The following is a 17558-nucleotide window of genomic DNA, read 5'->3' as shown; positions in this document are numbered from 1 at the left end:
TCTTGGACAATTATTTTCCGAAGCTGGGATTTCCATGCGGTTAGTTTTGATGAAGGCAAAGGTCATCCAACTCTCGGCTATGGAAAGTACTTAGTTAATTGCCTTGGTGCTCGTGAAGTTTCCTGAGGAGTACAAGATTGTAAGGTGCAGCGGAATGAATGTGATCTATATTTGCTCAAGGTTCCTTTTAGTTCTTAGGGAAGGAGAGAGCCTTCCGTCTTTATGGAGAGTGCTATGATCACGAACAAAGTGAGTGGATATTGTGCGTGCCAGTGAATGAGACTGAGAGAAGGAGAGAAAAGAGATACGACACCCGAGAGGTTGTAAAACCCTCCTCCGAAGGCCCCACTCTCGTCGGCGAGAGTGGTCTACTTTGATTGGACAAAGGTGTACAATGCATATGCAATGGACTGATGAAAACGGGGACTATGTCGATGATGACGATGAAGACCTTAGGGCTGAATTCGATGCTCTTTTATCTGCTGTCCACAAAGGCTTGATGGCTGAAGATTTGGGTGATCTTGGGACTGATTCTTGTGGCTGAAAATCCCTGTTTTGGCTGATGGTTCTAGGCTGAAATAAAACGCTGAGATCAAGGGTTAGGTTGTGTTCTTGATGGGACTGTTGCCGGCTGAAAACGCTGAGGATCTGCTGCGTTTTTCAATGGGTGAAACTGAAGATAAAAACTCTGGTTTTCCACAGGCTGAAGGGCTGAAGCTTTGCTGCGTTTTGAGGCTGAATTCGCTGAGAATCTGCAAGGGATGCTAGCGTTAGTGAACTGTGGGAGCTGCTGCCGGTTGATGGTAAAAACGCCAGGCAAGTGGGGACATGGATGGCGATGGGCTGATTCTGGGAAACGCCAAGGGAGGGAGAGGGCAAGCGATGGTGAAAACGCTGGCTGATGGAGTGGCCTCGCCAAGGGCTTGGGGAGGGTCTTGCTGAGAGAGGGAGGGACACCTGTTGCTTGGGGAAGCCTGCTGTGCTCCTTGCTCATTTACCAATTTGTGCTAACTTGGGTTTGCTTATATATTAACTTACCCAATTTGCCCTACTGAGTACCCAACAAAAGTCACTAAATAAACAAGTGAAAAATGTTAAATATAGGGAAAAATAGGATAAAGTCACTTGAGAAAAATCCCCAATCTGACTCTGATGGAAATGCTCATGCTAATGCGGTGCGCAACCAGAGGATATGCATCTACACTAAGTGACTGGGCATGCACGGGCTACGAATAGACTTACAAAAGTGCCAGATCACTGCTAATCTAAACTGACTGGACTGACGGGAACCTTGCTATGGTGTAGCTTGTCCACGGACACATAGGGTTGGATGTGTCACGTGACATCCCCTTCTTTTTAAAGTGAGGTAGTGGTACCGAGCTGCATGGCTTCCATGTAGTTTGCCAACAACTCTGGATAATCCTTGAAGAACTCTTCGTCTACCCACACGGCTTCGTGGGTTCCTCGATCTTTGAACTTCAAAAAATATTGTCGTACTTGTTTCTTCGAAACATGGCGAAACCGATGCAACAAGACTTGCTCCGGCTCCATGACTTCAGCTTCATCGATGATCTCCGGTTCTTCTTCTTCGGAAACGTCCTTTGGAGGTGTTCCCTGAAACACTTTCAACCAAGAAACATGGAAAACGTTGTGCATTGACCATGAGTTAGGCAACTTCAATTTCATTGAAACCTCATTAATCTTTTTGATGACTGGAAATGACCATACATACGAAAAGATAACTTAGGACATTTCTTTCCAACTTGCTTAAGACGCTGTTTCATAATTCGTAGATACACCCAATCCCCTTCCTTGTTCGAGACCTCCTGACGATGCTTGTTAGCCTGTCTAGAATAAGATTCCTGAGCCTTGCTTAGCCGAAGCTTCACACTCTCAGAAATCTCATCCAATGACTGACTCTCAGCATTGGCATCAGGCATTTGACTGATCGATCTAGTCAAAAGTGACTGGAACGGACAGCCAAAAGCTGCCTCATACGGAGTTCGACCAATAGCAGAAGAGAAGGAATCATTTAGGATAGCCTGAACCAATGGGAGATAGAGCTCCCATTGGGACTGCTAATCATGAACATAAGATTTTAACACATCAAAAGCCAACTGACTATAAATTTCGGTTTGACCATCTGACTGTGGATGAAAAGCGGATGAAAAATTCAACTTTGTGCCAAAGTTTTCAAAGAGTGCACGCCAAAAGTTGGACGTAAACTTAACATCCCTATCTGAAACAATGGACTTTGGCAAACCACAGAGGGGGTACCAATGCTTGATGAACAATCGTGCAACATCTTGTGCAGTAACTGTGGCTTTACAAGGAATCAACATGCAAAATTTCCTGAAATGATCATCAATTGTTAAACATTGAGTGTTCCTTGAATGCAGACTTGGTGGTAAGTTAGTCACAAAATCCATAGAGATATCCTGAAAGGGTCCCTTGGGAATAGGCAGCAGAAGCTAGAGGCCTTGCTGCTTACCCCGAGGAGCGGTTACTTTTTGACATATGGTGCACTGTGTGACATAACGAAACACGTCTTTCCGCATTTTAGGCCAATAAAAAAAACGTTCAATCTTTTCCAATGTGGTGTTCATTCCCTTGTGTCCACCCGTGAGAGAATCATGTGCATCATGCAATATGGTTGGCCTGAGAGAGGGCAACACACATAGACGCTGACGAAAAAATAACAATCCATCACGAATGAGATAGTTGCTGGGCCCTTGGGAAGCAAGAGCCTGCAATCAATACTTACCAAACTCCGAATCTGCATACTGATTCTTCATGCTGTCAAAAGACTCACCCTGTATAGAAAATGTGGTTCTTGACTCAACAGACAAAATCTGTCCTTTGCGACTCAACGCATCTGCAACAGGGTTAGCTTTGCCAGGCACATACTCAATCAAACCGCCAAATTTCTCAAAAAATTGTGACCACCGCGCTTGGCGATCACTCCAATGTGCACTAGGCATAGACTGGAGCCACTCGAGGGCTTGATGATCTGTGCGCACTATAAACTCTCTACCATACAAAAAATGCTTCCAATGCTTAAGAGAGTGAATGACAGACAAAAGTTCTTTATCATAAACTGAATAATTCTTTTCCGCACTATTGAGCTTCCGGCTAAGAAAAACTACTAGGTGACCATGCTGCTGGAGCACAGCGCCTATGGCGACGTTGCTCGCATTCGTGCATACCTCAAAGGGGTCATCCCAAGAGGCAAGGATAAGACACGGTGCTTCTGTCACCGCAACCTTGAGGCTACCACCGCGCTTGGCGATCACTCCCATGTGCACTAGGCATAGACTGGAGCCACTTGGGGCTTGATGATCTGTGCGCACTGAAAACTCTCTACCATACAAAAAATGTTTCCAATGCTTAAGAGAGTGAATGACAAACAAAAGTTCTTTATCATAAACCGAATAATTCTTTTCCGCACTATTGAGCTTCCGGCTAAGGAAAGCTACTGGGCGACCATGCTGCTGGAGCACAGCGCCTATGGCGACATTGCTCGCATCTGTCCATACCTCAAAGGGGTCATCCCAAGAGGGAAGGATAAGACACGGTGCTTCTGTCACCGCAACCTTGAGAGCTGTGAAAGCCTCAATGGCTGCTTGGGGCAAGTCTACGCGCTGACGACGAGTCTTTATCCCTTTCAAAACATCAGTCATAGGTGCAGCAACGCGTGCAAAATTCTCTATGTGCGAACCAAGAAAAGAACGCACATCATATGCAGTTTTGGGCAAATCCCAATTACGAACCCGTTCCACCTTCGCGAGGTCTAGAAATGATATAACCCAGATAAGTGACTTCAGTAAGAAAAAATTCCGACTTCTTAGCTGCAATGTACAACTGACACTCATCCAAACGAGTTAGTACCCTTTCAACATCTAATTCATGTTGCTCCCACGTTGCAGAAAAAATGAGAATGTCATCTAAAAAGATGAACATGCATACACCTACCATATCGCCGAAACGACCTACCATGAGACGATTGAACGTACCCACGGCTCCTGTCAATCCAAAAGGCATAATAATATACTCCCATTGCCCTCGCTCGGTGCGAACGCCGAAAGGCGGTCTTGAAAATGTCGCCTTTGAATACCCGTATCTGATTGTATCCACTTTTGAGATCGACCTTGCTGAAAACCTTTGCCCCATTGAGCTTATCGAGGATATACTCAATGCGAGGCATCGGAAACTTGTTCTTGACGGTCATCTTGTTTAATGCCCTGTAATCAACACACAAACGAGACGAACCATCTTTCTTGCGAACAAACAAAATAGGGGGAGCAAAAGGACTTACACTAGGATGTATGAATCCTCTAGCCACCAACTCCGTGAGTTGTCCCTCTAACTCTTCCTCCTTTGACTTGTTCAAACTGTAGGGAGCCTTACTTACAGGCTGTGCTCCCTCCATAAGCTCGATGCGATGGTCCTCCGGCCGCTCGGGTGAGAGACGAGGTGGAAGATCATCATGCAAAAAGAGATGTTTAAACTTCGTAAACAACTCCGAATACTTACCGGGAGCGTGAACGCTTTGGGAAACTGGAGCAGCATAAATGAATGCCGCTTGCGCTCCTCGTTGTAATTCACACTTTACCTGTACATGCGAGATGAGAGACAAAGAATGCAAGCCCTCCTCAACACGAATAATGAGGGGGGAATCAGTATCGGAATGTAAAGTGATCGTGTTAGCACCAAATTTAATGTGAGGATCAAGTTCATGAAACCATTTGTTGGGTTAAAGGCCTAAAGAACCCCTTTTTGTACATTTTTATACTTTGTATGAACGTGGACACATTTTTTAAAGGTCACTTATAATAAAAGTGGGAAAACCCAAAACTCACTTATTGAGTTTTCCCCGAAAACGTGAGCTCTCTCTCTCTTCCTCTTCGTTCTGCTAGCGCTTCCCTTCTGCAGCAGAGTGCCTTCGCTTCAAGCCTCAAGGCCTGCACATCTTCGCGCGCTCTATCACTTGCACACACCGCCACGCGCTCAAATACTGGTATCAGAGCCAGATTAGGGTTTCAGAAGCTTTGCGCAGGTGGCTGGACAGCAGGCGAAAGGCTTCTCTCGCGTCAAATTTCCGCTTTCATCGTGAAGCCCCTAGCTTCCGGTGTCACCTAGGGTGATTAGGGTTTCCAAAACAGCCTAAAACAGGCTGAAATTAGGTCAAAACATGTAAAAACCAGAAAATTATAGGTCAAAACAGCAAAACGCAGGTGTTCTAAATCGATTCCCGTGAATGCCCCTTGCTTTTCCCACTCAAAATAGGTCCATTTGATGCAAATTGATACGCCAAAACAGTAAATTTGCAGAAAATTCAGAATTGGATTGTTTTTATGTACACAAATTGAGGTTTATGTACGTCTTTTGTGGGTTTATGCAAGTACGCATTAGGGATACTTGTTAATCGCTGAAATTTTCAGCACATTGTATGCAACGTGCGGTACATTGTGATCACTGGAAATTTTCTGATTTTGTGTAGACACTTTCTGCTGCATTTTTATCCGTGGAAATGGCCTCTACTTCCTTGTCGTCTGATACCAAGAGCTTGATGGAAATCAAGCGATTTGATGGTACAGGTTTCGACCTATGGCAGGACAGGATGCAGGGGATTTTGTTCCTCAAGGATTGTGAGGATGGCCTTTTGGCTGTAAAGCCTGAGGATATGCCGGCGAGGCTCCATCTTAAATGAGGAAGACGCAAGTGTAGTGGTGGGGAAGTTGGATTCTGCTTACAATGCAAGAGGCAGAAGTCAGAAGCAAAATACAGGTACCAAGACTCAAAACAGGAGCAAAAGCAAGTCTAGGGATAAGGATGTGACTTGTTACCAGTGTGGCAGAAAAGGCCATAAGAAGCCAGATTGCAGGTATTTCAAGAAAGAGCAGGAAAGAAAGAAGGAATCACAGGAGAAGAAGAAGACAGAAGATAAGAAAGGGGAAAAATCAACAGGTACCTTCTCCAAGGACTCGGAGACTGTCAATGTATCCTCTAGTGTGGTTATCACAGAGTTATCCGACAGTGAGGAGATCTTGGTTGTAGCTTCATGCTCTTCAGATTTTGTTGTAGCAAATGCAGAAGACATGCTTATCTCACGTAGAGATGTCATTGATGCATTGCTTAGTGCAAATGGCCTTACACAGTCTTGGATAGTAGACTCGGGTGCCTCATTTCATGTGACTCCATCTGTGGAGAGTTTTGCTTCTTATCATGCAGGCAAGTATGGCAAGGTTTACCTTGGGGATAACCATGCTTGTGACATTGAAGGAATGGACACTGTGCGCTTGGCATTAAACAATGGCCAAGAGTTTATGCTTAAAGATGTAAGGTATGTACCAGGCATCAAGAAGAGTCTATTGTCTGTTGGCCAGATGGATGCACAGGGTTATACAACCATTTTTGTTGGAGGTTCATAGAAGTTGCTTAAGGGATCAATGCTCATTGTCAAGGGATGCAAGAGTGGTACATTGTACTATTTACATGGCAAAGCTTTGCCTGGCAAGTTTCTTGCAGTGGCCGAAGTTGCTTCTCATTTGGAGTTGTGGCACAAAAGACTTGGCCATATGAGCCAGAAGGGACTTGATGTGCTCTTCTTTTTGAAGAGGGTTGATGTAAAGGGCACCAAGTTAGATTTTTGTAACGACTGTTTGTATGGTAAACAAAGGAAGTCTTCTTATTATTATGGTGTCTCGCGCAAAGCTAATGCTCTTGATTTAATTCACTCCGATGTATGTTCAATGCCTGTTAAGTCTTTTGGTGGTGCATCATACTTTGTTACATTCATTGATGATTGCACTAGGAAAGGCTGGGCATATTTGTTAAAGAATAAGAGTGAGACATTTAATGCATTTAAGAGGTTTCATGCTTTTGTGACCACGCAAAAGGGTAGTAAGCTTAAATGTCCGAGATCTGACAATGGGGAGAGTACACGTCTGCTGAATTTCAGCGTTATTGCGAAGAATATGGGATTAAAAGGGAGTTGACAGCCCCTTATAATCCATCTTCTAATGGTGTGGCTGAGAGGTATAACCGTACTTTATGTGAGAGAGTGCGTTGCATGTTGTCCACGGCTAATCTCCCTCATGGGTTTTGGGGAGAGGCTTTGAAAACTGCAGTTCATGTATGCAATCGCTCTCCTAATAGTACGCTAAAAAATGACATTCTAGAGGAGGTTTGGTATGGCAAACGTGCCTCTTATGATCATTTGAGAGTGTTTGGCTGTGAGGCTTTTGTTCATGTTCGTAATGACTTGAGGACAAAGCTAGATGCCAAGTCCATCCAAGGACTCTTCTTAGGTTATGGGGAAGAGGGTGAAATGGGCTACAGGATATGGTTGCCTCAGTTTAAGAGGGTAGTACGCAGCCGAGATGTAGTGTTCAATGAGGCTAAATTGCTGAAAAATGCTACATCTTCTGAAATTGACAAGAAATCGGTCAAATTTCAGCCTCTCTTGCCAGTTATTGATGTTGAAAAAGAGCCTCAGGATGCATTACCGCAAGCTGAAATTGATAATCAGCCGGTTAACCTTGAGCCAGAAGAGGTAGGACATGGTTTAGATGCCCAAATGAGGATGGACAGCCACCTGTCATGGCTGAAAATGATTTTCAGCAGCATGAGCATGCTGAAAATGAGTTGCCTCCTGATGTAGAACCTGTGCCTGAGAATGTAGATCATTGGGTACGTAGGTCTACTCGTGTCAGAAGGTTGATACAACGCTTTGACCCCTCTTTGCATCATGTTATGTTGAGAGATGAGGGAGAGCCTCTTACATATAAAGAGGCAAAATCATGTGAGTTAAGCAGTAAGTGGGAGCTTGCGATGCAAGAGGAAATCAAATCTTTGTATGCAAACAATACTTGGGATCTTGTGCCATTGCCTAAAGGAAGAAAGGCTCTTCCTAACAAATGGGTTTACAAGGTCAAATGTGTTGATGGAAAGCCCAAGTATAAAGCAAGGTTAGTTGCCAAAGGGTATGCACAGAAAGAGGGGATTGACTTTCAAGAGATCTTTTCTCCTGTTGTAAAGCTTACGACATTGCGTGTCCTTTTTGCTCTCGTTGCAGTGCTCGACTTAGAATTGAATCAAATACAACTTTTCTTCATGGTGACATTGATGAAGATATCTACATGAAGCAACCTGAGGGTTTTGTAGTTTCTGATAGAAAGGAACTTGTATGCAAACTAAGAAGGGCACTGTATGGTTTGAGGCAGTCATCACGTCAGTGGTACAAAAAGTTTGATACATTTATGCCGTCTCAAGGCTTTAAACGCAGCCATTCAGACCGTTGTTTGTATACAAAGAAGGATAATGATGGAAGTCTTATAATCCTTGTGCTATATGTAGATGATATGTTGATTGCTGGGAAGCATAAGTCTACCATTGATGCTCTTAAACGTCAGCTGAATTCAGCTTTTGCAATGAAGGATTTAGGTGATGTTGAGCACATCTTGGGCATGAGAATCAAGAGAGATAGAAAGCTGAAATTGCTCTTCTTATCTCAAGAAAAGTACATTGCTAAAGTACTTGACAGGTTTAACATGGCTGAAGCTAAGTCACTTGGAGTACCTTTACTTCCACACACAAAACTTAGCAAAGCCGATTGCCCAAAGGATGACGTGGCAGTGAATGCTATGAAGGGAATCCCTTATGCATCAGCTTGTGGTTCTCTTATGTATGCTATGGTTGCCACTCGTCCTGACATTGCCCATGCGGTGGGAATTGTTAGTAGATACATGTCCAATCCCGGCAAAGCACATTGGGAAGCTGTGAAATGCATTTTGAGATACTTGTCAGGTACACAATCTAGGTGTATATGCTATGGCAAAAGTGACCTGAAGTTGCAGGGCTATTGTGATGCAGATATAGCATGTGACTTGGATACCAGGAAGTCCACTAGTGGCTATGTGTTTGCTATTGTTGGTGGTGTTGTCTCTTGGTGTTCACGACTGCAGAAAATTGTGGCATTGAGTACTAGTGAGGCTGAATATATTTCAGCCATTGAGGCTTCTAAAGAGGCCATATGGTTGGGTAGACTTGCCAAAGAGCTTGGTATGCCTGCTAGTACTCTTGTCTTGGGATGTGATAGCCAAAGTGCTGTCTATTTGGCCAAGAATGCCATGTTTCATGCACGGACAAAGCACATTGATGTGCGATACCACTTCATACGACAGGTATTGGAGGATGGTCTAGTCACCTTGACTAAGATTCGCACACAGGATAACCCTGTAGATGTTCTCACCAAGAGTCTTGCTAAGGCTCAACATGAGCATTGCATACAGCTGGTGGGAGTTGGTTAACTTAAAGGCGTCATTTATGCCTTTAAGTGGGAGGTTGTTGGGTTAAAGGCCTAAATAACCCCTTTTTGTACATTTTTATACTTTGTCCAGGTTCAATATTGTCCAGGTTCATATTGAACCTGGACACATTTTTTAAAGGTCACTTATAATAAAAGTGGGAAAACCCAAAACTCACTTATTGAGTTTTCCCCAAAAACGTGAGCTCTCTCTCTCTCCCTCTTCGTTCTGCTAGCGCTTCCCTTCTGCAGCACAGTGCCTCTGCTTCAAGCCTCAAGGCCTGCACATCTTCGCGTGCTCTATCACTTGTACACACCGCCGCGCGCTCAACACCATTTAATGCCTAAAATCATATCACATCCTGAGAGAGGAGATACAAGAAATTTCCTACGGAAAGAAGCTTGTTGAACGGTAAAAAGCACATCAAGGCACTCCTTCGTGATGAAAGAGTCCATACTAGGAGCGAAGCCAGACTCCTCGAGAGGAGTTTTTTGACTAACCTCTAGGCGGGCTCTCTCAATGAGAAGGGGACTAATCACATCATGCATACTGCCTGGATCAAACAATATGATAAAACGCTACCCTTTTACATGACCATAACACTTCAAGAGAGATTCATCAATGTGTGTGTCAGAGTCATGAGAAGATGCAAGTTGTGTTGTGACAGAGTTTGTGGTAGTTGTGGGTGCCTTTGGTTCCTTAGGTGGGACTGTCTTAGGACAGGCCTTCTTAATGTGACCCTTGACATGACATTGAAAACATCTACCTTCTTTAGCATAAATCTCTTGTTCTTCAGCTGTGATGTATCCTCCTATAATTCCTTGTGAAGCTTTTTCATCAGGGGTTAGCTTAGGTTTTGCAGGTGCTTTAGCTTTACCCTTAGATTCATTGTTAGAGTTCTTTTCCGAGGAATTAGAGGAAGAAGGGCTAGCCATTCTTACCATTCTTACCGTTCTTACCATTTTGTGTGTTCTGGGAATTCTGAGATGTCCCTTGAGAAGACTTGTTCTCCTTAGGCTTTCCCTTGTTGTGCTTCATCTCTTGGGCGAGAGCGATTGCTACTGCCTTGTTGAGATCTGCAGGGTCAAAGACTTCAACATCAAACTTGATGTATTCGTCTAACCCAAAGAGAAAAGCCTCTTTGTGCTCATCATCCGACTTGCGTAATTGAGTGCCTAGCTGCAAAACACGGTTAGAAAAAGACATTACTGGCATACCATGTTGCTTGAGATTACGCCAATCCTCTTTCAATCGTGCGAGGTTCTGAGGTGGCATAAACCTCGCCTTGAGCTTGTCTTGGAAATCAGCCCAACTAAAAGAGAGGGGCGTGAAATCGTCGGCTGCCTCTAGGTGCGCGGCTAGCCGTGCCTCTTGCCATGCATGGTATCAATTGATGGCATCAGCGGCAAGGTACATAGCTGCCGTCAAAACTTTGCTATTTCTTGTTCTCTTAGTTGTCGCAAAATAAACATTAAATTGATGCAACCAAGAATGAATCACCGTAGCATCCATCTTACCATCATACTTACTGAAAGTCAACTTTTCGGTGACTGGGTTGTTGGAATCCGCATCGTGGCTTGCACCACTAGAGGAACTCCCACGATCTTTGGGTGGTTCGGTCTTCGAGGCTAGCATGTGGGAAATAAATTCTTGATTGCGAATCTCCCTTCGAGCTTCTCGTTCATCGCGCTCGCGTTCGAAAGCAAGTCGATTTTCTTCTTGTTTTGCGGCAAGTTTTGCGTTTCTTTCATCGCGCTCACGTTCCTGAGCAAGGCGATTTGCTTATTGTCTATCCATCATGGCCATCATGTGCTTGACCATTGCCTCCATAGGGTTTGGTGCACTTGGTGGCATAGATGGCGAAGGGGGAGGGTTGAAGAAATCATCTCCGGGTGGGGACGAGTTTTCGTCGCCTCTCTCATGCTCATCACCTGTATGCGAAGTATCCATTCCGCTTCGGGTGACGACCATGCACTATGATCTTGGGGTCTTAAGCTCGCGAGGAACTTGGGTTCTTGAGGGTCTTGAGGTTCTTGAGGTCCTTGATTCGTGAGAATCTTGGGTTCTTGAGGATCTTGAGGTTCTTGAGGTTCTTGAGGTGTTCTTTTGCTTGCAAATCGCGTTGGAGAAGGATCTTCTCTTCACCTGAGTTCTACTCCTTTCTGCGGGCGTACCCCTTGGCGGCCTTGCGCTCACACCAAGGTTGCTTTTTCCCACCTCACGTAGATTGGCCGGCCGCTAAGTGCACGGTCCGCTCTCAACGAGTGAAAGGAGACACAAGGGGAGGCTGGACAAGCCCTTCTTTCTTGGGATTCCTGTCACTCTTCAACAAAACACGATTAGGAATCGCCACGCCCAAGTAAACTTGGGTTCGTGCGACCGTAACAAGAAAAAAAAATATTCTTGTGGTTCTTTCTTGAGTAATGCATAACACTTCCAAAGCTCTGATACCAATGTAAGGTGCAGCGGAATGAATGTTGTATTTTCTCAAGATTAGTGATCTATATTTGCTCAAGGTTCCTTTTAGTTCTTAGGGAAGGAGAGAGCCTTCCGTCTTTATGGAGAGTGCTATGATCACGAACAAAGTGAGTGGATATTGTGCGTGCCAGTGAATGAGACTGAGAGAAGGAGAGAAAAGAGATACGACACCCGAGAGGTTGTAAAACCCTCCTCCGAAGGCCCCACTTTCGCCGGCGAGAGTGGTCTACTTTGATTGCACAAAGGTGTACTATGCATATGCAATGGACTGATGCAAATGGGGGCTCTGTCGATGACGACGATGAAGACCTTAGGGCTGAATTCGATGCTCTTTTATCTGCTGTCCACAAAGGCTTGATGGCTGAAGATTTGGGTGATCTTGGGACTGATTCTTGTGGCTGAAAATCCCTGTTTTGGCCGATGGTTCTAGGCTGAAATAAAACGCGGAGATCAAGGGTTAGGTTGCGTTTTTGATGGGACTGTTGCCGGCTGAAAACGCTGAGGATCTGCTGCGTTTTTCAATGGCTGAAACTGAAGATAAAAACGCTGGTTTTCCACAGGCTGAAGGGCTGAAGCTTTGCTGCGTTTTGAGGCTGAATTCGCTGAGAATCTGCAAGGGTTGCTAGCGTTAGTAAACTGTGGGAGCTGCTGCCGGTTGATGGTAAAAACGCCAGGCAAGTGGGGACATGGATGGCGATGGGCTGATTCTGGGAAGCGCCAAGGGAGGGAGAGGGCAAGCGATGGTGAAAACGCTGGCTGATGGAGTGGCCTCGCCAAGGGCTTGGGGAGGGTCTTGCTGAGAGAGGGAGCGACACTTGTTGCTTGGGGAAGCCTGCTGTGCTCCTTGTTCATCTGCCAATTTGTGCTAACTTGGGTTTGCTTATATATTAACTTACCCAATTTGCCTTACTGAGTACCCAACAAAAGTCACTTAATAAATAAATGAAAAATGTTAAATATAAGGAAAAATAGGATAAAGTCACTTGAAAAATCCCCAATTTGACTCTGATGGAATCTGATGGAAATGCTCATGCTAATGCGGTGCGCAACCAGAGGATATGCATCTACACTAAGTGACTGGACATGCACGGTCTACGAATAGACTCACAAAAGTGCCAGATCACTACTAATCTAAAGTGACTGGACTGACGGGAACCCTGCTATGGTGTAGCCTGTCCACGGACACATAGGGTTGGATGTGTCACGTGACAAAGATAGTGCATGGGCATTACGCTTGCAAATCAAGAAGGAAAAGCTGGATTTTGATGATCTTAGCTCTTTTCTCGTCGAGAAGGAAGCTACCTTACTCTCCCAAGGCAAGTTTCAAGTTTCGAGAAGTGATGAATCAATGCATGCTGTATTGGAGGCTAAAAAGTAGTCTCGGAGCCAGAGTTACAATTGTGGTCATTTGTCTTGGGAATGTATATCGAAAGGCAAAGGTAAGAGCTTGCAAATGAATAAAGGCAAAGGCAAGCTTGAAAAGGACAATAGTGACAATGATTCTACCAAGGACTCAACGAAGTTTGCCGGTGCGGCACAGTCTACACTGGCAAAAGTTGCATCCTTCTAGTTTGTTGGTGGGTGATGCAACATGCTTTAGCCAAAGAGAGGAATGTGAGCAGTAGAGAGGGGCAAGTGGTGCTTCCAATACTTGATTTGGACCCGTGGGTCGGAGTTCAAAGCACATTGTGTCTGGCAAGGAACAAACATGACTTATACAAAACACTGTGAAACTTTGCAGTGGCTGAGGCTTTACTTTCGAAGCAAGGCTCCCTCTTTTAGTAGTGCTGGTTTGCCAGCCACAATGTTGAAAGGCAATAGGAGCTGGCCAGCCGGGGGTTCAGATGTCAAGCTGTGGTGACAAGAGAAGAAGAAGAAGAAGAAGAAGAAGAGAGTTTTAATGTCGTAGGAAACTATCCCAAGAGACCTTAGAGAGAGAGAGAGAGAGAGAGAGAGAGAGAGAGAGAGAGAGAGAGAGAGAGGGGGGGGGGGGGGGGGGGGAGGAAAGAGATAGAGAAGACAAGCCCCGCTGAGCAAACTCTGCATTTAAGAGAGAGAGAGATACAAGGCTGTATAACTCTGCCAGAATGGGGGTGCCCTCCCTATAATAGGGGTCTAGACAAAATGGCCGACTACCTACAAATACCCCATGCCAAATAAATTGGAATATGAAGTTAAAAAGCATAAAATAGGGCTCCCAACATGAAGGCCTACAAGTGGCCTACTGGGATAAACTTTGGAAAATCCTCCCACATGCCTAGAAAAGCCTTACAAGGGTGGGCACAGCGATAAAGAAGCCCTCAGTCACTTGATCTAGACGCATGACCTCCAAAACTCTATCATGAGAACCCAGTAGGCCTGCAAGTGGCCTACCGGGACAAAATCCCAGCTGGATGACCTCCAAAGATGACCTCCAAAACTCTAGCATGAGAACCCACAACTTGAACGCACCATATCAGCTGAGCTACCATTCTGCTGGCAAGTTTGATTCATGAGAGAGAGGCAAACTAATTTTCCCATCGGATAAGATTTCCTGTTTCGAGAACAGGAACAGTGTTTGCATAAAATTAACTATTGGTAAACAAGTACTTATCTCATTTGTTTCATCTCCAGGTGGTTGCTCTCATTAAGGAGCTTGCTGAAGCAGCAGCCAGTGCTAAAAGTCTGACGTTTGATGCCGGAGTGGAAGCGAGGTTATGTGCGTATGCTCGCTCAGTAGCTCATTTTCCAACTGCTTTGAAAGAGGTGAGCTTTTCTGGTTGTACTCGGTTTCTACGGGTTAATGCTGTGTCGAGAACTGTGATAGTGGTTAACATGAATGAGGCTTTCTTTTGCAGTTTGAGTGGAGGAACGGTTGGTTTTACGAGCTTTCAAAGAAGGCATTAAATTCTGGCTTAAGTGATCCATGCCCTTTGCATACTTCATTGCTTAAGGAATTAGGAGCTATTTAAGGGAACTCTTGTTTTTGTCGAGCTTCTCTGCAGTCCTTTTTGCATGAGTGTAAAGACGTCATTATAAATGCCACTCAGACTTCAGGTTGTTTGTGCCAGAACTGTGGAAAAATCTGAGGCTTCAGCTACAAGGGCAAAGTTGGTTCATCATGTATCTAGCGACACATACTTGAGTGCTGTGTCACGAGTTCTTCATGGAATCAAAAGAATTTTCAGACTTAATAAAGTAACGTGGAATCTCTCTCTCTCTCTCTCTCTCTCTCTCTCTCTCTCTCTCACACACACACACACACACACACACACACCCACAGGTCACTGGCATGTGTGGCTTAATAATGACATACCCTATACTTTGGATTCCCCCAGTACTAAGTATGACCCACTTGGTGCTTTTAAAGGCCTTAAAATCTCTCACCTCTAGTGGGCCCTATCCTGAGCTTGGTCTATCTAAGCTGCCTGTCAGCTTTTGCACCTAACGACCTTGCATGATTATATAGTAGCTTAAGCTATAGTCAATTTTAAGCAGTGCTTGATGGTACCCCGCCGACTATTAACTTTAAGCACATATTTGACCTTCCCTTAACAATTAACATTTCCATTGGGTGTGATACCAAGAGTTTTTACACCTAGCATTTGGTGGCATTATGCTAAATAGAGCGTTCATTACCGTCCGCTTCCTCATGCCTTTCATTGTGCACCCGTAATACTGCTTGCTGCGCTATTTTGCTTGATGACGAGATCTGTAGCATTTTTTTGTACCACCCTCCTTTTCCCCTCTATGCATAGCATCTTCAGATGCCGTGTGACGGATTGAGACTCTATACTCGTGTCAGGCCCTGCATATGGGTTGTCTCTCTTGTACCGAAGCTTTGGCATTACTCACACAGTCGATGCTTGCAATGTTGCTAGATTCGTCGGATCTGGAACATTATTTATGTTGCCCTACTAGATTCCTGGGTGCTTTCCTGGTCTCGAAATTGTGAGGGTGGATAAGTTACCTATTCAACCAAAGGTGAGGGCTTTCTCCCCTCATTTAGCCTTGAATGATTGCTTTATGTTGCATTTTATGAGAGAGGGTCGCCGTGTACTCGTTTGCTATGGAGATCTTTGAGTAGGGAGATTCTTCTTAGGTTGGTGCCAAAATTTCTTTATACTGTTGTTTTTTTACCATGGCAGCTGTGATTTGATTTATTTAGCATTAAATGATTCCCCACATTGATTTGACTTCTGTGCTGATGCATTTTCTCTACTGGTTGAGGTTGAACTGATCTCTTTGTTTTGGTCTGTTTTTTTTTTTAACACCATTCTTGGCTGTGCTTTTGATGGTTGTTGCTTGGATTGGTTGGTGACGATGTCATGGCCGCTTTGAGGGAATGCTTCTGGGCATCTTTGGGTTGTATACTGTCCGCATGCTGCTGTTTAGAAAGTTATAATCTCTGTTATCTTTTGGTTTTGCACTTACCACGACAAGGAGACTTGCGGTTTGATTACTTTAACACATTTTTTTTTGGATTGATTGAACAATGTTGCCTCCTTCCCATTGATCCCTCTCAGATTTGGGTAAAATTTTCCACTTTTTAAGGCGAAGTTCATGCTGATGTGGTTGTGGTCTGCTTGGATCATTTACTCCCTTGGGATTACTTTGGGCAGTTCTCGATTTGATATACAGTCGTAGTGGTTGTGATTAATTGAAAAATTCAAATACTTCTCTCTATGATGCTGACCAATTGTTGGCTTGGATTGTTTTACTTGCTTACCAACACTCATGGCTTACCCGTGTTGCATACCTTGGTGACATTTATTTCAAAACCTATCTAGGGCTAGGTTTACTTTGGAAATATGCAAGGTGCATTAGGACTTTGGGATAAACTGAACTCGGGTTGATATTGCTGTTTTAGATTGCATAACAAAACCGGGGATCACTTATATTGTTGATATTGGAATGTGCTCATCTTATGTGAATGAGATTTATTTTTCCGAGTTTTGTACTACAGTCTTAGGCCCTACTCTTGCGATTGGTTGCAATTACTTAGCATATCTTTGATGGTTATTACTTCTAATGTATAGGTAAAGATCATGGCTTGACTATTGCTTCCCATGCTGCTGATTATGACACTTGTACTATAATTGTAATTTGATCCAATTTTCCCTTCTATATTGCTGATCTGATAGCTACTAGGAATCTCGACTAGTCCTCGAATTTACATTTTAGTTATTATGGGATAAGCTTCTCCTTCATTTGACAATAGGCTTGATTTTGCATACTCTCACTCTTGTAGCGGTTACACTTGGGGATGGTTGGCTAGTTTGGCTGTGGTTAATGAGGTTGGTTTTGGTTTTGGTTTAACTAAACTTTGCTAGCTGGTTGTCGAAGCTTACATGGACAATGATTGCTATGGCAGGACATTATCGAGAGTCGATTCTCGTCTTCATAGGTTATGACATTGAAGAAATTCAATCTGGCTATAGGTTTGAATAGCTAGGATTATGACTCACGGTCAGAACTTTGGCTTATATTGATGTTTTGAGAATAGTTGGTTTCCTTTGTTGGCTCATACAAATAGACATTATGGTTTTATTTCTGAGCTTAGTTGAATTATAAATCATCTTGGTAGCACTAGTTTGATCTAGAGTTTGCACTCTAAGGTTTGCTTTGATCAAACTAGGATGGATAGGATCTAAAATCAATGAAAGGCTTTACTGGTTCTTGGTTTATACTTAAATGATTCTCCTTATACTTTGGTTTATTGGTCTCTTTTGCTGAGTTTATACTCTATTGGTCTCTTTTAGTGAAGCCAGACTTACACTTGAGGAATGGTGA

General features: G+C 44.0%; 1 protein-coding gene across 2 annotated transcripts in view; it reads left to right on the top strand.

Moving 5' to 3' along the window:
• LOC147429989 (uncharacterized) overlaps window positions 1-14982 on the top strand; it is a 31531-nt gene extending 16549 nt beyond the window's left edge. Inside the window, exons 4-5 of one of the 2 annotated variants that reach the window (XM_086496177.1) lie at window positions 14400-14531; window positions 14624-14982. In XM_086496177.1, coding sequence (XP_086352303.1) covers window positions 14400-14531; window positions 14624-14737 — 246 coding nt within the window. In that variant the 3' untranslated portion in view covers window positions 14738-14982. The remainder of the gene's footprint in view (window positions 1-14399; window positions 14532-14623) is intronic. The other variant, XM_086496178.1, reaches the window with a different exon arrangement.
• The last annotated feature ends 2576 nt before the right edge of the window (window positions 14983-17558 follow it).

This window comes from Adiantum capillus-veneris, chromosome 22 (assembly GCF_014529385.1).
Source record: "Adiantum capillus-veneris isolate H3 chromosome 22, ASM1452938v2, whole genome shotgun sequence".
In the NCBI taxonomy this organism is placed as follows: domain Eukaryota; kingdom Viridiplantae; phylum Streptophyta; class Polypodiopsida; order Polypodiales; family Pteridaceae; genus Adiantum; species Adiantum capillus-veneris.
This window is presented reverse-complemented; position numbering and strand designations above follow the sequence as displayed.